This window comes from Cydia amplana, chromosome 5, assembly GCF_948474715.1.
Source record: "Cydia amplana chromosome 5, ilCydAmpl1.1, whole genome shotgun sequence".
NCBI lineage: Eukaryota > Metazoa > Arthropoda > Insecta > Lepidoptera > Tortricidae > Cydia > Cydia amplana.
In genome coordinates this window covers 6961318-6982237 of record NC_086073.1, presented here as the reverse complement: position 1 = coordinate 6982237, position 20920 = coordinate 6961318, and the positions used below count along the sequence as shown (strand labels likewise).

The following is a 20920-nucleotide window of genomic DNA, read 5'->3' as shown; positions in this document are numbered from 1 at the left end:
ATTGCGTGGGACCTCTTGTCCTTTTTTCACTAACTAAACGAAGTGAAAGTGGGAAAAACTGCAATAATAAATAGGAATAAAACAACTACAAATAAGTTACTGGATAATTTATTCATTATAGCAATATCTGTTGTCAAAACAATGACCCTCTTGCATGTACCCGGGGAGATAGCTCAACATTTCGCCATATTTTCTTCCGCTATAAATAGGTTACATTACCGTTTTTAGCCAACACATTGCCACTTCGTCAGTTGTCATTAAGGCGCTTCAAGCATGAAGACGCATTTAGAAATCGTCCTTATTGACATCCGACAAAGGAGTGCGATTTGTCTTAAAACGTGACATATTATATTGTAGTAGAAATCAAAAGGTATTTATTTAGAATATGTTGAAATATCTCTTCGACTACGCTCCTTAAAAATACCTACAACTTCCAAACTTATCTAAGTAAATATCACATCGTTCGAAGCCTCCTTACTTAGGGAGTCGGTTTTTTACGAAGAATTTCACTACGTAATTTAATTTTGCTTCGAAAATAAACATTGGTGGTAAGCATGGATAACATCGAAAATTTTAACTGACTAAATGTTACAAGTATGTGTTGTCTACTTTTTCCTGTTGCCACCGCCGCCGGCCACGATCATGGCTATGCGCATAAAGATGTTCAGGACGTCTAAGTAGACAGACACCGCCCTGTAAAAAAAGGAAAGTATGTATATTTAGACCATATGGTTCATATGAACTGAATTAACTTTCTATAGCAGTCACCCTATGTTAATGTTAGGAATAAACCATAAAACTGTGCGCCCCTTTCCACAACTAGTCGCATCTTATAGAGAAACACATACAAACAATTAAACAAAACCCGGTACTTTTACAATGATTGAATGCGTTGCGACTTTAAGATTACTTTAGAAATAGGTGCTTCAGAGCGCGTATTTTAATAAAAATGGTTTATCTTTAATCATGCAACCATGTAGCAATCCCAAATGAGTCGTTACAATCATGGTCTAATAAAACATGGTCTTCTCTTCCCAGAGTGTCACTTGCCTACGTCACAATAACATTGCCACTTTATTTCAACATAACATGTTACATGGGTACATTATATCTATGGTTATTAAGTTAAAATATTTCTTTATAATTTTCATTTATATGTATTTTATCTTAAATTTTACAATAACACGTCATTTTTAATTATTCGTTAGCAATATCTTCCGATTCACGAAAGAAATTTCAGACTTTCGGGTAATTCTGTTTACACTACTGGCAACACAGGATAGCGCTGTCACATTTGACAATCCGCCATTTTGTCCCTGACCGTCATCCTTGTCGAACGCGTGTTAATTGTTATTTCCTTCTCGCTCAGTGTCAGCAGTCGCAGTGTTTTCCAAACTTTTCACGTCGTAAGCTTGGTAATTAATGTTTTGTTACGAAAATGGTTGGCTGCTCTATTCGGAACTGTAAGAGTAGGAGTGAAAAGTGCAGTATAGATTTGTTTTATTTTACTACGTTTCTACATGAATAACTTAAAATTAATGCCGTTAAAATAATTTTCACCGTGGGTTAAAATTCTCCCACATTTTAAAGTTTGAGAACCTGTAAACAGCATGATGACGTAGGCAAGTGACAGGTCATTCGCGAATCTCGGAAGAGAGTACCAGGCGGAGTATATTATTATACCATGGTTACAATGATGTACTTACGAGTTGATGGGATCGTAGGGCTGCATGCCGTACGTAGGGTGCATCTCGGCTCGTTTGATGATGGCCTGCGTGTCGTACAGGAGGAAACCGCTGAACACTATCAGACCTCCATACAAGCTCAGCGAATATAGACCTGGAAATATAAAATCACGTTGTCATCTTTTCTTTTTGGATAGTTCATTTATGATAGATAGCCGGGTAGATAGTCGGGGTATCACCACTCCCCAAGTAAAGTGGAAAGGGGCTTGCCCTTTGAACCATGTTTAAAATAACGGTTTTTTACAGTTATTACCAACAGGTGAGACAAATATTCCCAGTTTTTATCTGGTAACAATGTTGCGTGGGATTAATCCTTGATTTTGTGTTCTTCATGAACTACGCCGACCTAAATATTTACTCAGCTGATAAAAAATAGTGCGGGTACTGTACTGACCAGCGCCGAGCGCGGAGGTGGGTGGTAGGAACATGCCGGCGAGCGAGGCGGCGAACACGGCGCCGAGCCCCATGGCCAGCGGCGCGCGCATGTTCAGGAACTCGCCCGACGGCGCGCACACCGCCAGCGTGCTCAGACCGCCGACCACGCCCGCTGTGTACCTGCACATGCGCATATTCATGGCAGGGATGTTGCGAATATCCGCATCCGCAACCGCGGAACTTCCGCATTATTTTCAACATCCGCATCCGCATAAAATCGATGCGGATTTAATGCGGATGCGGATGTGGAACAGTTCGGTACAGGAACGTCTTAGCATCGGCGTAAGTGCTAGACTGCTAGGTAATTTAGTAATTAGCCAAAAAAACCTATTAGAAATTAGCAGTCAAGCGTGAGTGGGACTTAATGTACGGAACCCTTGGAACGCGAGTCCAACTCGCACTTAGCCGGTTTTTTAAATAAAAATTACTAAAATGTAATATTTGACGATTTTTATGTACCTATCTTGACATCCGCATCCGCATCCGCGGATGTGAGCCTTTAAAAATCCGCATCCGCATCCGCCTCCGCGGATGTCAAAAAATCGGCATCCGCAACATCCCTGATTCATGGTTCATTTTGAACCTATTGAGGTCCACTTTGGTATGGATGAACATTACGTACCAAGCGCCGCATTGACGACCATTGGTGCCGCTATATATTTTCAGTATACAAGGGCTAGTTACATTTTTATATACGTACAGAGCGACACCGTCACAAAAGTGACCAAGCTCATTAACCTTTTAACCGCCAGAGTCTGATATATAAGTACATATCCAGCTCATTTCGCCAGTCTGATAAATAAGACAAAGATCTGATTTGGTTTTAACAACACATTTATAACTCCCGTAACGATGCCAACCTTACTCCGCGTGGTATGACTGTCGGTGGCGACACGAGCACGCTCGATCAAAAATTGCTGGCGGTTAAAAGGTTAAATAAAGATTTTAAAAAAGAAGTTCTAATTCCGTTGAATCTAGTATGGAGATACCCAATTCCAGCCCTTGATGTGAATTGTACATATGACGACAATTTTGGAGCCTTTAGAGACATCCTTCATGTTGAAAAAGTAAACATGTGATTTAAAAATTTGGTTCTAAAGCAATAACAGCTTATAAACACACTAGTCCAAAACCTAGTAGCAATATAGATGCAGAATAGTTGGTCAAACCAATTTGTCAGTCGTAAGAACTAGGAAAACTATACTCATCATTTTCTTTTGGGTGCTAGTACTAGTGTAAGACGAAGATAGTATGATTCTCTCTATGTTTGAAATGAAATAGTCCTTTGACAAACCATACATTAATTTTTTTTTTATCTTTTTTCTCATACAATATGAGTCTAGACCCCGGACTTTTGTCGCAATGACGTCACAATAGGGTAGTCTGGGGAGTAAATGGAGCGGTGTTAATTAATACGCTTGTGTTAATCAGGCATCTACGGTATAATTATTACCTATAAGTTAATTGTCAATTGATTAATATACCGATATGGACGTTGTTCTTTCGGTAACTGACTCTCCGTAACAAATCAAAAGTTTGCGGTGAGCCTACGTCTTCTATCAGAATATGATCCATTTCAAAAAGGAAAAGCTTCTTTCCACCTCAATAGATGTTATTGGTACATATTTGTTTGAATAAAAGTTTGCTTTTATCAAAGCAGGAGTTATAACGGTTCCTTGGATGTATTTGTATTAACTTATAGATGATTTATATCGTGAATGCCTGATTATTAAATTTTTATTAACACAGCCGTATTAATTAACACCGTTTCATTTACTCCCCAAACTACCCTATTGTGACGTCATTGCGTCAAAAGTCCGGGGTCTAATTATATGACATTAATATTGTCAATGATCTTTCTAACCAGATTGGAATTGGAAATACTTAGAGACAAAGTGTTAACTATATTCATATCTTTAAACAAATGAACAACTCAATAACTAACTTACCATGCAGCTCTCAAAAGAACTGGGCCTCCCAGGAAGCAGATAGGCGCAATGACTGCTCCCATGATGCCAGTGTGCACCATCCACGCAAGTTGCTTGGGTCCAAGGCCAGGCTTATACTCCATGCCTCGCACTACCATGCCCGATCCAATCATGAGGCCCATGGTCATGATTATTGACTGGAAAATTACAACAATTTTAACATATATGTCAAGTCCTAACAAAGCATTTTAGGACTAAAAAGCTTAAAATTTAAAATTTTGTATCTGAAATAGTAAGCATTACTTTCTTTTACAACTAGAACTTAGTATGTGCCAGTACCAGTTTAGTACAGTAAAAGAGTATAATCTGTATATGTATATTGGGTTTTTTGCTTGCAAGTGAATTGTTATAAGTTTTGCAGCAGAATGCAACAGTCCAGGCCCTGTAGACAACATGCCAATTGCTAACGCTCGGTAGCGAACGAAACGCAACTGTTACTGTCACACTAATATGGAAGAGTGATAGAGAGACACAAAGCGATTCGATGGCGAAGCGATAGCGATTGTCACCTTGGCTAGGCCGCCAGGAGTAGTGAAGTACTTAATCAGGTTCATAGGTTTGTAATCATCACAAAGCTTATAGCAAAGCAAGTTAATACAATGTCTTATATGAAAGTGAGTGGTAGAAATCATGTTTATCTAATACCTTTGATCTCGGAAACGGCTCTAACGATTTCGATGAAATTTGCTATATGGGGGTTTTTGGGGGCGAAAAATCGATCTAGCTAGGTCTTATCTCTGGGAAAACGCGCATTTTCGAGTTTTTTTTATGTTTTCCGAGCGAAGCTCGGTCACCCAGATATAGTTACATAATTTGAGTCACAATCAGCCAAGTCTGAATACTTACCATCCATCCATTTCGAGCAACAAGATTAAGGAGAGCAGGTGTCCTGAATACTGCGATGGCGCTGCCAGCTGTGATGATGAGTGAGCCCGCAATGTATCCATAAGTCGTCTTGATGCGATCCTTCACATACTGTGGCCAGAGACTGAAAACAAGCAACTTGTTGAACCACATGGTTTAGACATGATATTATGTTATTTAACACTATTAATTGTTTATGTTTCAGGCACACATATTCATAGAATTATGCTTCAGCCCTGTATTTGGCAGCCATTCAATATTTTGCAGTTAGCACATTTGGCTGATGTGAGCATTATAGTTTAACCAAAAATGCTTCATTACAAACAATCAATCTCTTCAGGGATTGGAAATTTTTTGAGTTATTATCAGGTTTATGTAAATAACAATGCATGTAAGAAAACAAGTTTCACAACAATTACAGCTATTCTATTTATAGTTTCATCTGTTGTTTTCGATTAGGTTTGTTTACAGATAAGATATAAATAACCTCAAACAAACAACTCACTGTGCCTCCTGCAAGGTGCCTGGTTTGACGCCCGTACCATAGTAACACAGAGCACCCAGGCCAACAGCTGATGCACCCGCCAGAGCGCCTTTTCCAATGCCGAAAGCTAAAAGTTCAAGAGTTATATATTAAGAGTCAAATATTCATGTTGTGTGAATACCTGGAATGAACAGAAAGGAAGATTCCGTACTTACCGTTAGGACCTGCAGGGGCCATTAACCTTTCCCACAGGGTCGGTTGAGTCCTGGTCGCAACGCGGGAGCGCGGCTCACGTGCGTAGTTTCTAATAGTGATAACATAATTCTTGGGCACCAATTTTTGTGGAACCGGTGATTTCAGAACTTGGGTTACAGTGGCCGACGAACGAGCAACACACATGCGAGACAACATGGTGATGCAACCTGCATGAAATAAGAATAGATCAATCAAATTTTCACCATAAACTGACGTAAGGCCGAGAAATTTCACAGTGAAAGAAAACTTACGTGTATGTTTCCACAGATATTAACACAGGGTTTCAATGTTTTTAAATATTAGAAAAAAACTGTTAATTGTCGCGGCGTAGTATATTGTTTGACGGCTCACTATCCGGCCGCTGTTTGTGAAACAAAACAACTGATGGGAAAACTTGCGATTTATCTTGCGGGTCTAGTCTTTAGTCTAGTCTAGAAAATACTGACATTAATGACATTACAGACGCAATATCGACCAATAGCAAACTTGATAAAGGGGTTTTACAGTTTTTCTTAAACAAAAGCATGCTTGTGGCTGACATGATTTCATTGATGATTTGGGCGTCTTAAACATTTGCTTAAATATTCCGACCGTTTTTTTCTAAATTTAAGCTGTCAAAGTCGTAGACTCGTAGTTGTCTTGTCCTTGTCAACCTCACATGCTCAACACGAGGTCCTCGTGGTGTATCACCTTGTTATTATTACAATAAATAATTGAAACATGAAAAAAGAAAGAAAAATAAAAAAAGGAAGACCAGCAGTAATTCCAGATGTTGAAGAAGACGGAGAATCAGGTAGAATACACCAACTAACTTTAGAACGCTTAATTTTTGTAAACAAATTCAAAATTTTATTACAATTCTGCGGTTTGCAGATTTAAGTGAAGAAATTGCCCCGGAAACGCATAAAAAATCCATTGCGAAGAATGGAAAGACAAAAACCCAGGTTAAAACTCCGGATGAAGAAGAAGGAGAGTCAGCAGGTCAGACAACAGTAACTTTTGAACCTTTAACCCGTTAGCTCCCACCAGTCCCACCGACGCAATATGACCCCTTAAGTCCTAATATCCTTTTAAAAGAACACATTCAAGTCGAATTTTAAACTATAATGAAATAAAAGAAGGTATTGAAAACTGCAAAACAGACTCTTGGACTTAAGAGCGTAAAGTCAATGAATTTCATAGAATATATACGTATAAATTAAATTTCTAGGTTATTAAGTTTTGATGTGGAATTATTGTTTTTCTCTACAAATTTGAATGTTATTACTGTTTGATGGTTTCCAGATTCTGATGAGGAAATGGACCCAGAGACGCATAAAAAATCTCTTGAAAAGCTAAAGAAGATAGATCCAGACTTTTACAACTTCCTAGAGGAGAATGATGAGAACTTACTGAACTTCGGGGTGGAGTCGGGAGACGAGGGATCGGATGCAGAGGATCAGGAGGACGAAGATGATACTGTGCACAAGCCGGGCCCTCTGCAGGCTGGCAGTGATGAGAGTGATTTTGAGGTTAGGTCACACAAAGCAATAATTTCTATAAACAATCTAATGAATTGTGACATTACACCTTAGACTAGGCCATGTAATCAGCAAAGCTTTAAGTTACCTCACTAGTAGACTTATGATCAAATATGGGTAACAGCTAATTTGTGCATTAATTATGTCTAAAACCTTGATTTTTAAAGCTCTAGAGCTTACTCCGGAATGTTATAGATCTGTGTGAGCATTATTATTATTATTACGGCTTTATCTTCCACTTAACAATGTATTTTCAGTTTATAACTATACCTATGCCTTTGTTATGTGGCCCCTCTAAGGGTAAAACCCTCCTCCATTCTTTTCCACCTTTCTCTATCCTTTGCGATATACATCCTGCATTTTCTGTGTGAGAATAGCCAAATTAACATGTTCACTGTCCCATGCCCCACATATCGCCGCTATACTTACTCAACCTCGTATCTGCAACACTCATTTGATGACAAAAACACCCGTATTCCATGCGTATTCCGAATGAAAGAAAAGCGACCATTCCATCAAATGATTGTTGCAGATATGAGGTTGAGTAAGTATAGCGACGATATGGGTCAGGGCAAGCCTCTATTAAAAGGCCATAAGGTTGACAGTTAACTGTTGGGACAGTGAACATGTTAAATAATATCCTTGTTTCCACATTAAATCATCCATTACAGGAAGAAGTTGAAGTCAGAGGAAAGATCACACTCAAGATGGTAGCTGAATGGCAGGAAGAATTACAAAGTGAAAAGAAAATCAAAATGTCAACTCTGAACTCTGTCATCAAAGCTTTCAATGCGGCCATGTTGAGAGCCACAAGTGATGATGGCACATCCAAGGGAGAATACAAAGTGGAAGGTATAAATTTTTTAAACACCACACTAACTCTGTAAAATTATGTGTTTTTGAAGCTTTGTTTCTAGGTGTAATTAATATTTACCTAGCATGAGATAAAATTCTTATAATATTATTTATTACATATAAATATACAAGCCTTCTTAATTAGCTTTTTGTCTTATTATTTGTCTTTTTATTACAGTACAGATTATTTGAATTTTTATATTTGTAAGAAAGGGATAAAACAAATTAACAAATTTAGGATTGTAAAGTTTTATGAATAAGGAGGTTAGAAACTATCTGGAATAGAAACAACCAATCAATACCAGTATTAAAACATTGAATTTTGTGTTTCAGGCTCATCAGTATTCAATGCAGTTATTCAAATGTGTGTGCTATATCTCCCTGCTGCCATTAAAAAATATCTTGGAATGGAGCAGTCTGGCAAGGATCCTCAGAAATGCAAACATTTTGTCAAAATAAAGGCTCCTCTAGTTGCCTATCTAAATGACTTGCTTAAGCTTCTTGGGGGAGTTACATCTGAGAATATACTAACAGTGCTACTTAAGCATTTGCACCAGATGTCAGTCTATGTTGCCTGTTTTGCCAGAATATCCAAACATGCTTTGAAGAAACTGATCACCCTGTGGAGTAGAGGGGAGGAAACTGTAAGAGTGCTGGCTTTCCTGTGCATTCTTAGAATCACAAGAAACCAGCAAGCAAACTTACTAGACCTTGTGCTGAAAGCCATGTACATGACTTATGTGAAGAACTGCAAGTTTGTGAGTCCTACTACTTGGCCAAGTATCAATTTCATGAGGAGATCTTTAGTAGAGATGTTTACTTTGGATTTGAATGTGTCATACCAGCATGTTTTCTTGTACATTCGGCAGTTGGCTATCCATTTGAGAAACGCTATTGTTGTCCAGAAAGTAGAGAACAGGCAGGCGGTTTACAACTGGCAGTTTGTGAACTCGCTGCACTTGTGGGCGGACTTGCTGGGGGCCACCACCAATAAGCCTCAGCTACAGCCGTTGGTCTACCCTCTAGTGATGGTTATCACGAACACCATCAAGCTGGTGCCAACACATCAATATTATCCAGTCAGATTCCACTGTGTTGAAATATTGATACATTTATCAAAAGAATCCAACACATTTATACCTATACTACCTTTTCTGTTAGAGGTGAGATTGACAAATTCATATTACTTATAGTATTTTATTATAGATGACTTTCCTATCTTGAATGAAATTGCATATTATATGTTTATGAAAAGTTGTACAGTCGTCTCTGATAGCAGGAATATTTGATAACTGTTGTTTTATTAGAACACTGGATTTATAATTAATTTTGTTTTCTAGGTATTAACATCATATGACTTCAACAAAAAGCACAAGAAAGTTTCCATGAAGCCACTGGACTTGTCCTGTGTGCTCCGGCTGGCCAAGTCGCAGCTCATGGAAAATGGATTCAAGGATTCCGTTATTGAGCGGATTTATGGGTTACTGCTGGAGTATATGGCTAACCAATCGCATTCCATCGCCTTTCCCGATCTTTCTCTGCTTGCTGTTATTCAGGTTAGTTAAATTTCTTTTTAACCATTTGACGGCTAAAGACCCCGATTGACGCGCGCGGATACAGCTAAAATATAAACTCGTGCATTCCGAGTAGGATTACGATGACGCGCCGCGCACGAAACTGAGCTTATTTGAGTTAAAAAAAATCGTATTTTTTGTATGTTTTAATAGATTGATTATCGTAATTATAGTCTTTCGACATTATGGTTCTGTTCTAGAATTAAATTAGCAAAATTAAAAGTAGACTGTATTTATAAATAAAAATGTGAAACCATAAAACATATAATTAAGTTGACTCAGTTTATTCATAGCTTATTTTTTCTACAGATAAAACAGTTCCTGAAGACCTGTTCAGTCTCTAACTACACTAAAAAGCTCCGCCAGTTACTTGAAAAAATAGAGGAGAACAGTAGATTCATTGAACGCGAAAGGTCCAAGATCAGCTTTTCACTGAGCGACAGTAAACTGGTAGTTGCATGGGAAACCAACATCAGCACTAAAGGAACTCCTCTACAAACATTCTATGACAACTGGAGCAAGATCAACAAGATACAGAAGAGGAAGAAGGTGACCAAGAATGACAACATTGCTGTGGAATTACCCATGATAAAGAGACCGAAGTTATCAGAGGGTGCTGCAAATAAACACAAGAATGAGGGACCAACGGAACTGTTCCCGTCTGATAGTGAGGATGAAAAAGACCACTTTAAATTGGAAGGCGAAGACCAAGATGAACCGCCGCGTAAAAAGAAAATCAAGAAGAAGGAAGCTAAAAAGAAGTCTAACAAAAAAGCGGCCGTCGTGGATATCGATGATATGCCAGGCGGAGATGACGTAGTGCAAGATTTAAGTGTTAATGACTGGTAATAAAGCCGACATGCATATATAAATTTACTTGTATTTATTCCTATTTATTTATTATCAATACCATAGAATTCTTCATTCTGTTAGATAGTCTAAAACTGAGGTCGTATGGTAGAAGTCGGCTATCCGACCGGTGGCGAGAAAGTGACTAGGAATAGAAATACTTAAATCGCAGCCATTCCCTTCTTTTTACTCCTAGGTCGGACAGCTGCCTAATACAGTTACCTAATATAGTTTCTGTTATTTACATATACTATATAACTATTGTACAATTGATAGCTGTTGGTTCTCCGAATAATAAATAAATAAAAAATATGTACATCATATGGCTGCAGTGAAAAAAAGAATTTAAATCTACTTTCTCTCCCATCGAAATCACACAAAAACGGTAGAAAATGTTAGGAAGTGATGAGCCTTTACGTTATTTGCCTTCATACAGGCCGCAGCCACACCGTGTTTATTTTGCTCTTTTGATCAGTAAAAGACAAACAGTGCTAAAATATATTTATAATATAATGAAATAATGACAATAGGAAAGTAAATAAATAATAGAAAAGTCAGGGGATTCCTTGCAGGAAGTAAGTCCAGTGAGCGCGCGGCTCCGGCGGCTCGAGGCTCTCGATGGTGAGGCAGCCGGTCGGCGTGCCGCCCACCCACTTGTCGTTCAGGTACACCAACACCTTCGTATCCTACGATATTGCATATGTCTCAGTTATATGATTTTATTCCTCGCTCAGTCACTGTGGCTATCGGATCAGAGCGGTCAAGCTGCTCACCAAAGCTCGTAAATTACTACCACAAGCTCAGAGATATAGTGGACCGTACTAGTAAGAGACCATAAGGTTGATTTTTAATTATCTTTTTTCAATTGGTGAGTTTTGGTTGGTTTTACCTAACTGTAGGAATAATAAGACTACCGAACACTTCGGTGCATACTAAGCACGCATAACTAGACGTAAGCCTTCGCGCGCAGGGCAGTTTTTCCAATAATAATATGCTTTTACGAGAGGGATTATACCTACTTAATATTGTAGGAGTATAGTCCTCCATGTCGCGTATCCGACAACGGCGACCCTTACAATTTTCTCTGATGAGCACGTATATGGCTCGCAAAACCGAACTTCGATCGGATATTTAAAACGAAGTTCGGTTATTGTAGGAGTAGGTAGATACTATAAAGGATTTGAATAGTCAAGTATAGTTAATATTTACCTTTTTAGATTGTATCATTTCGACAGGATTTTTAACGTAAAATTCCTGTTTATCGCTTGACATCTTAAACGTTCTGCTGTCCATGAATACGTTTTTGAATGTTATCGTTGTATAACCACCCGCCTTAATTTCAAAGGGCCCCTGGGGCTTTGGTACTTTTGCCGTTCCCTTTATGTGGTATCTGAAAAATATTTCAAAAATAGGTACAAATTTCCGATAAGTATGTAGGTACAATTACTAAGTAGATATGAGCGCCGATAGGCATATAGCCGGCGGCGGCGCGCCGGTCAAAATTGGTCGGCGGCGGCGGCGAATCGGCGGCGTGGCCTTGAAACACCTTCGATTAATGAAAAAAGAATCAAACCAAAATTTTACCGAAAAAACATGTTTTTGCTGTAAGAAAGTTATGAAATAAATGCATTTTTTATTTTCAAGGGTAATTTATTGAATAATGGTACGAAAAAAATTGATATCGTATAAACAGTGGATAAGCGGTATCGCGCGGCATCAGAGGCGGACTTAATCTTGGAGAGGTTCTGGCCGGAAGATCTTAGCGAGGCACTCTTTTGTGCTAATGCTAAGTTAAAAATTGCGGATTGACTGTATCAGGGAAACGTCTTGTCGACAGACTCGACAGTCCAAAGAAAATCGAGCTCCGTCTCCGTATCGATAACCAATATCGATAACCATAGTGAGGCCCAAAGTGAGGCCCAACGCCGAGCTCCATGTAACACCGAAGACTTGATTTCGACGCCTCCCAATGCGAGGCCAGAGGATGAGCTGCAGGTAAGTATACAGCTAAGAATCGAACGCCAATTGCGGCGCGCTTCTGTGCGAGGCCGAGCTGCATGAGAGCAGAGCGAGGGCGCAGGCCAATAAAGACTGAAGCCATAGTGTTAAAGATCTGGAGCTTTCCTGCGGGCGCATTCGTGCGACGCCAAAGGCCGAGCTGCAATGGAGCTAAGATCGGATAAGGACCAAGGCTCAAGCGTTTTAAAACAGGCCGAAAGTTGAGCTCCAAACAGGGCCAAAAACTTGCAGGTTCAGATAGCGGCTTAATTCCATGGGAGCGATGCAAGGCCATATATTGAGCTGCGAGAGAGCAAAGCTTGAAATTTGAACAGTGGCCAAGTTTAATTGAGACCCGATTCCGACGCCCTTCCGTGCGAAGCCAACGGCCGGACATTTGGACTTGGACGTGGAAACGCTTAATATCTTAAAATTAACCCCATTTTATACCTTTTAAAGACGTTTAACCATGCTTGCAATGGCTAAATTCGCGGTAAATGATGGTTAGCTGGCAAAATTAAGATCGGTACGGTAATGCAAAGATGTGGGTTCGAGTTCGAGCTCACGTTAGCCAGAATTGATCACAGTTAATTTTTTCATTGTGATTGACATATGTCTAGTGTATATATACACTCTATAAATTGTAATGTGGAACGTTCCACAATAAAAATGGAAGGGAATCAGTATGTTTATTACAAGCATATTGATGTTAAAATTGATATTAAATAATTTCGTTTCCCCAAGACTAGTAGCGCGGTTACTAGACAGATAAGTTTGCATTTGCCTTCGATATTTTTGAATTATATGGGCCTAAAGTACCTTTTGAATGCCTATAAACTATTCGAAGTGGCGCCGTTAATGATCTAAACTCGATTAAAAATATATTATCTGATTCCGAAAGTAGTAGTAACTACCAAGGTCACGCCGATGCCACGCCGATAGCGCAGCGTCGGCGGCGGCGGCGCGAAAATTTTGTCGGCGGCGGCGGCGCGCCGGCGCGGCGCTCATAGCTATTACTAAGTACCTACAATTGACAAGGTTCGATATCATTTCGCAATTTCGCTCTCTGTAAACAATCCCTTTAGTTTCTACCGTTAATCACAAGGTACTTGCATTGTACCCACGAAATTGCGATAGTTTGAGTTGTAGTTTGTCAAAGGACTGTCTGATTTCAAACATAGACAGAGAATCATACTATCTTTGTCTTACACTAGTAGTATCTACATCCAAAATAAAAGGATGAGTATAGTTTTTTTTGTTCTAATTTACTGACAAATTTGGTTTACCAACTATATTTCGTTCGTAGTCTATTTATTTTTACTATGAATGGTTTCAATTATAGTAATTCACGCAGGCACGAACATGAAAACCATTGACATAGATATCTAGGGACTGGCTTTACGGGCAATAATAATGAGGCATGACAAGGGCCAATACAGCGGTGTGAAATCGTTACAACGCGATTGGTTGATGAGTTCGCATCACGCGCGCGATTGGTTGACGAGTTCGCATTACGCGCGCTATTGGTCGCAACTAGTCGCGTTAGACTGCACGATTGGCTGGAATTCGTGGGTAGCACCGCTGAACTAGTACGATGTTTAGTGTCCCATTAGCCCGTCCTTAGATATTATACGTCAATGATGAAAACGTATTCATAATTGTTTACTGTATTGTATTAGCTTAGCACTTACACGAATTCTCCGGCGTCCGGCGAATCAAACGACACTGTGCATTGTTGTAGGCCAACTTCGGTCGGCTCGAAGTACACGAGGAACTTGCCCTTTTCGAACGGACCCAGGAAATACTCCTTATCAGTCGTGATTGATGGATGTGTGACCTTAAGAAAACGGAAGAACGTAGGTATTTTAGGTCTCTACTGATTTATTTTATTCCATTGGCTGTTGACAGGTCCTGAGAGACTAGCCAGAACATATGGTATATGGCGAGCAATATACAAAATCTATCCCTTATTCAGCATTTCCCAAACTATGAGTCGCGACCCAGTGGTGGGTCGCGAGCGAATATTAGGCATATGCATATATATATCTATAATAATAATAATTTGAGCTTATATACGTCCCACTGCTGGGCACAGGCCTCCTCTCATGCGCGAGAGGGCTTGGTGGGCTATAGTCCCCACGCTAGCCCAATGCGGATTGGGGACTTCACATACACCTTTGAATTTCTTCGCAGATGTATGCAGGTTTCCTCACGATGTTTTCCTTCACCGAAAAGCTTGTGGTAAATATCAAATGATATTTCGTACATAGGTACGTTCCGAAAAACTCATTGGTACGAGCCAGGATTTGAACCCGCGACCTCCGGATTGAAAGTCGGACGTCATATCCACTCGGCTACCACCGCTTATACCTATACCTACAAATGGTGAAATTGATCAGATCGCAGCCCAATAAACTTTGGGAACCCCAGAAGCCCCTGCCTTGTTGTATTAAATCTGGAATGAAGTAAAATGTTTCTGGATATAATTTTCAAAGAAATAACTCGTATATTTAATGTCATTTTTTAATACCTAATCTATATATATAAATGCAAGTGTCCTGACTGACTGACTGACGGACTGACTGACAGATTCATCAACGCAGAGCCGAAACTACAAAAGCTAGAAAGTTGAAATTTGCACACTAGGTTGCATTTGTAAAGTGTACAAGAGATAAGAAGCGATTTTGAAAAATTCAACCCCTAAGGGGGTTAAAAAGGGGATGAAAGGTTGTATGGGGTTCAAGTTTTAGTTTAAGCTAGGAATTTGAAACTTTGTGAAAATGTATTATATTAAAAAACAAGAAAACTAATTTCAGCGTTTTCGAAAATTCATCCCCCAAGGTGGTGAAAAAGGGGTTGAAAGTTTGTATGGAGATCAAATATTTTTGTGAGTGTGGGACGTGAAACTTTGTATATGGGTATGTTATTATAAGACAGTAAAAGTAATTTCAGCGTTTTTGAAAATTCATCCCCTAACAGGGTTAAAAAGGGGTTGAAAGTTTGAATCCATTACAAATGCTTTGAAACTTCTTAGAAAGGCATAATAGCCGATTACAAAAAACAGTAATTGCGACGTTTTAGGAAATTCAACCCCTAAGGGGGTAAAAAAGGGAATGAAACTTTGTCTTGGGGTGCAAATTTTATTTTAAGCTAGGACCTTGAAACTTTGCAAAAAGGTATTAAATTAAAAAACGAGAAAACTAATTTCAGCGTTTTTAAAAATTCATCCCCCGAGGTGGTGAAAAAGGGGTTGAAAGTTTGTACGGAGATCAAATATTATTGAGAGTGCGGGACTTCAATCTTTGTATAAAGCCATATTATTAGATCTCAAGAAAAGTAATTTCAGCGTTTTTAAAAATTCATCCCTTAAAAGGGTTAAAAAGGGGATGAAAGGTTGTATGGGGTTCAAGATTTATTTTAAGCTAGGAATTTGAAACTTTGTAAAAATGTATTAAATTAAAAAATAAGGAAACTAAATTCAGCGTTTTCAAAAATTCATCCCTCAAGGTGGTGAAAAAATGGGTGAAAATTTGTATGGAGATCAAATATTTTTGTGAGTGTGGGACTTGAAACGTTGTATATGGGTATATTATTATAAGACAACAAAAGTAATTTCAGCGTTTTTAAAAATTCATCCCCTAACAGGGTTAAAAAGAGGTTGAAAGTTTGAATCCATTACAAACGCTTTGAAACTTTTTAGAAAGGCATAATAGCCGATTGCAAAAAAAAGGAATTGCGACGTTTTAGGAAATTCAACTCCTAAGGGGGTAAAAAAGGGGATGAAACTTTGTCTTGGGGTGCAAATTTTATTTTAAGCTAGGACCTTGAAACTTCGCAAAAAGGTATGAAATTAAAATACAACAAAACTAATTTCAGTGTTTTTAAAAATTCATCCCCCGAGGTGGTGATAAAGGGGTTGAAAGTTTGTACGGAGATCAAATATTTTTTAGAGTGCGGGACTTCAATCTTTGTATAAAGCCATATTATTAGATCTCAAGAAAAGTAATTTCAGCGTTTTCAAAAATTCATCCTTTAAAAGGGTTAAAAAGGGGTTGAAAGATTGTATGGGGTTCAAGCTTTAGTTTAAGCTAGGAATTTGAAACTTTGTGAAAATGTATTATATTAAAAAACAAGAAAACTAATTTCAGCGTTTTCGAAAATTCATCCCCGAAGGTGGTGAAAAAAGGATTGAAAGTTTGTATGGAGATCAAATATTTTTGTGAGTGTGGGACTTGAAACGTTGTATATGGGTATATTATTATAAGACAACAAAAGTAATTTCAGCGTTTTTAAAAATTCATCCCCTAACAGGGTTAAAAAGAGGTTGAAAGTTTGAATCCATTACAAACGCTTTGAAACTTTTTAGAAAGGCATAATAGCCGATTGCAAAAAAAAGGAATTGCGACGTTTTAGGAAATTCAACTCCTAAGGGGGTAAAAAAGGGGATGAAACTTTGTCTTGGGGTGCAAATTTTATTTTAAGCTAGGACCTTGAAACTTCGCAAAAAGGTATGAAATTAAAAAACAACAAAACTAATTTCAGTGTTTTTAAAAATTCATCCCCCGAGGTGGTGATAAAGGGGTTGAAAGTTTGTACGGAGATCAAATATTTTTTAGAGTGCGGGACTTCAATCTTTGTATAAAGCCATATTATTAGATCTCAAGAAAAGTAATTTCAGCGTTTTCAAAAATTCATCCTTTAAAAGGGTTAAAAAGGGGTTGAAAGATTGTATGGGGTTCAAGCTTTAGTTTAAGCTAGGAATTTGAAACTTTGTGAAAATGTATTATATTAAAAAACAAGAAAACTAATTTCAGCGTTTTCGAAAATTCATCCCCGAAGGTGGTGAAAAAAGGATTGAAAGTTTGTATGGAGATCAAATATTTTTGTGAGTGTGGGACTTGAAACTTTGTATATGGGTATATTATTATAAGACAATAAAAGTAATTTCAGCGTTTTTAAAAATTCATCCCCTAACAGGGTTAAAAAGAGGTTGAAAGTTTGAATCCATTACAAATGCTTTGAAACTTTTTAGAAAGGCATAATAGCCGATTGCAAAATAAAGGAATTGCAACGTTTTAGGAAATTCAACCCCAAATTGAAAGATTGTATAGGGTTTAAATTTTTTTTTAAGCTACGAATTTGTCTTCGTAAAATGTTATTTCATTAAAAGAGAAGTTTTTAAAAATTCATCCCCTATAAGGGTCCAAAAGGGGTTGAAAGTCTGTATAGGGTTCAAATTTTATTTAAAGCTAGGAACTTGAAACTTCGTAAAAAGGTATTTTATTAAAAAACTAAAAACCCTATTCAGCGATTTTAAAAATTCATCCCCCGAGGAGGTGAAAAAGGGGTTGAAAGTTTGTATGGAGATCAAATATTTTTGAGAGTGCGGGACTTAAATCTTTGTATAAAGCCATATTATTAGAACACAAGAAAACTAATTTCAGCGTTTTTAAAAATTCATCCTAATTTAGGGTTAAAAAGGGGTAGAAAGATTGTATAGGTTATAATTTTTTTAAAGCTAGGAACTTGAAGCTTTGTAAAAAGGTAAAGGTAAAGAAAACTAATTTCAGAGTCTTTGATAATTCATTCCCCAAGGTGGTGAAGGGGGTCAAAAATTTGTATGGAACCCAAATATTTATTTGAGTGCGGGACTTGAATCGTTGTATAAAGGCATATTATTACAATACAAGAAAAGTAATTTCAGCGTTTTTAAAAATTCATCCCCTAAAAGTTTAAACAGGGGTTGAGAGTTGGTAGAGGGTTCAAATTTTATTTAAAGCTAGGAACTTCAAACTTCGTAAATAGGTAGTTAGGTAGTAGGTTTTATTAAATAGTGGACTTGGAAATCTTCTGGGGGTTGAGAGAGATTATATCGAGAACAATTTTATTCAGTTAGGGGCTTGAAACTTCGTAGCCAGGTTGTGAAAGACAAATCTCATGCGTTGTATAATAATTAACAAATGATTAACCGTCCCTACTGCTATCTTTTGCTGCATAATGTTCTAAACCAGTGGTCGGCAACCCGCGGCCCGCGGGCCGCATGCGGCCCGTGAGCCTGTCACTTGCGGCCCGCGAGCCTCCCTGGCTATTTTGTATGTAATATTGACAAACGACAATGTCTGATAAAGTCATAAATATTAACAAAGTGCGGCCCGCGTCAACTTCGTTAACTACTATGTGGCCCTTGGCTGCTTGGCTGCTGCCGACCGCTGTTCTAAACTAATGTAGAATGTATAACCACCAATATACAAATCCACGCGTACGAAGTCGCGGGCAACAGCTAGTATTTTATAATTATAAGTTATAACTTCACCTACGGTAAATAAAAACGTAACTCGCGAGCCGAAAGAGAAGAAAAACGTTTTTTTTTTGAGATACCTTAAACTGGAGATTTCCACTGCGATCAGCTCTTGTGTGCCGACGCCAACCCCTGCACTTGGGAAACATTAGCCCAAAATCCGAACCAAGCTTATATTTCAAGTAAAACGTTAAGCTTACTCACTTCGCATGTGAAGACCGCTTTGACGGGACTCCTGTTCTGTACTCGAAGCCTCAGCGGGGCCCGCGTGCCAATCGGCGTGTCTATCACTAGCTCCTTTGCCTTGGCTGGCAAGCACTTCAGTTTCATCTTGTACGTGTATGTTCCGACGTAATCGTTGGAAATCTCCAAGTACTGCTCACTTTCGCCTACTACTAATGGCGAGTAGGACATTACGAGTGGCGCCTGAAATAGATAAAATAAATAAATATTGGGGGACATCTTACACAGATCAATCTAGTCCCAAACTAAGCAAAGCTTGTACTATGGGTACTAGGCGACGATATACATACTTATATAGATAAATACATACTTATATACATAGAAAACACCCATGACTCCGGAACAAATATTAGTGTCACATTAGTGTTCATCACACAAATAAATGGTATCGTCTTGGGTCGCCCCATTCGTTTGTCGTCAAGTTCTTAAATTAGTCTATTCCAGAGATGTACAAAATGGTTTTAAAAAAGCATTTAAATACAAAATGCAAAATACTTTTCAGATTTACTATTTCAAATGCAAAATACCAAATAGTTTTGCGTTTTGTATTTAAAATGCTAAATGCAAAATAGGTATTTTCAAAATACTTTTTCTAAATAAAATACCTTTTGACCAAATCTCGGATATTTTTATTTATTTTAGGTATTTATCATGAGAAATAGAGACACAATGCCGAGCCGAACAAAAACGTCTAATAACATGGCACCTTATGCATGACATTTTGGTCATAATAACCGGTTTAGACTCTCGCGCGAGCCACGAGACGAGCCGCGAGCCGCGCCACGAGACGCGAGTGTAAGCGGTGGGCTCGCGATTCGTCTCGTGGCTCGCAAGCTCGTCGAGCTAATATAATTTAAACACTAACGGCACGGCATAAGGTTTATTTTATAACCAATTGACAAGCCGAAGCCGAGTGTGTCGCGGCGAGCCACGAGACGCGCCGCGAGCCGAGTCGCGAGTCTAAACGGCTATAAGGCGCAGGCGCGCACTCTGACCAAAGAAGAAAAAAAACCGACCAAGTGCGAGTCGAACTCGCGCACGGAGGATTCCGCACCATCAACAAAAAATAGAGCAAAACAAGCAAAAAAACGGTCACCCATCCAAGTACTGTCCCCGCCCGACGTTGCTTAACTTCGGTCAAAAATCACGTTTGTTGTATGGGAGCCCCACTTAAATCTTTATTTTATTCTGTTTTTAGTATTTGTTGTTATAGCGGCAACAGAAATACATCATCTGTGAAAATTTCAACTGTCTAGCTATCACGGTTCGTGAGATACAGCCTGGTGACAGACGGACGGACGGACGGACGGACAGCGGAGTCTTAGTAATAGAGTCCCGTTTTTACCCTTTGGGTACGGAACCCTAAAAAGGGCGCGCATGGCTAGCAGGCACCTCTATCGGTCAAATTCGGCAATACAAGCGTCATTCGTTCATTTCATTTTGTTTGACTGGTAATGTTGGCTAAACTTAATCGCAAAGTATTTTGCATTTTGAAATGAATATTAAAAATGCAAAATACATCTCGAAAAGTATTTCAAATAAAATACAAAATGTTTTTTACTAAAAGGCATTTAAATGCAAAATACAAAATAGGTATTTTGCATTTTGTATTTGCATTTTAAATAGAAGTATTTCAAATAAATCGCATCTCTGGTCTATTCTGCTTTCGTTACCCATTCTACATTCGTCACAATCGTCGGTGAGGACTGCTTTCGTTACCCATTCTACATTCGTCACAATCGTCGGTGAGGACGAAAGCAGAATAGGACTAATTTAAGAACTTGACGAAAAACGAATGGGACGACCCAAGAC

General features: G+C 38.6%; 3 protein-coding genes across 3 annotated transcripts in view; 1 reads left to right on the top strand and 2 right to left on the bottom strand.

Annotated features, from left to right (window-relative positions):
* Window positions 1-90: 90 nt before the first annotated feature.
* Window positions 91-6206, bottom strand: LOC134647896 (growth hormone-inducible transmembrane protein-like). Its single transcript, XM_063502259.1, has 8 exons — window positions 6023-6206; window positions 5732-5938; window positions 5538-5643; window positions 5015-5156; window positions 4130-4305; window positions 2140-2300; window positions 1707-1839; window positions 91-693 (listed from the first exon to the last, which is right to left on the bottom strand). Exons 2-8 carry the CDS (start codon window positions 5925-5927, stop codon window positions 606-608), a joined length of 1002 nt encoding a protein of 333 aa, XP_063358329.1. The 5' UTR covers window positions 5928-5938; window positions 6023-6206; the 3' UTR covers window positions 91-605.
* A 236-nt stretch (window positions 6207-6442) lies between these two features.
* LOC134647895 (nucleolar complex protein 2 homolog) lies at window positions 6443-10592 on the top strand. The gene is made up of 6 exons (XM_063502257.1): window positions 6443-6564; window positions 7056-7282; window positions 7963-8143; window positions 8480-9309; window positions 9487-9702; window positions 10030-10592. The coding sequence occupies exons 1-6, from the start codon at window positions 6492-6494 to the stop codon at window positions 10567-10569; spliced, it is 2067 nt and encodes a 688-aa protein (XP_063358327.1). The 5' UTR covers window positions 6443-6491; the 3' UTR covers window positions 10570-10592.
* Window positions 10593-11057: 465 nt separating this feature from the next.
* The window catches only part of LOC134648236 (hydrocephalus-inducing protein homolog), an 82577-nt gene continuing 72714 nt past the window's right edge, over window positions 11058-20920 (bottom strand). The window contains exons 77-80 of the mRNA XM_063502722.1: window positions 19070-19291; window positions 14259-14404; window positions 11779-11959; window positions 11058-11255 (exon numbers count right to left, since the gene is read on the bottom strand). Of these exons, the coding sequence (XP_063358792.1) occupies window positions 11124-11255; window positions 11779-11959; window positions 14259-14404; window positions 19070-19291 (681 nt within the window). The 3' untranslated portion in view covers window positions 11058-11123. The remainder of the gene's footprint in view (window positions 11256-11778; window positions 11960-14258; window positions 14405-19069; window positions 19292-20920) is intronic.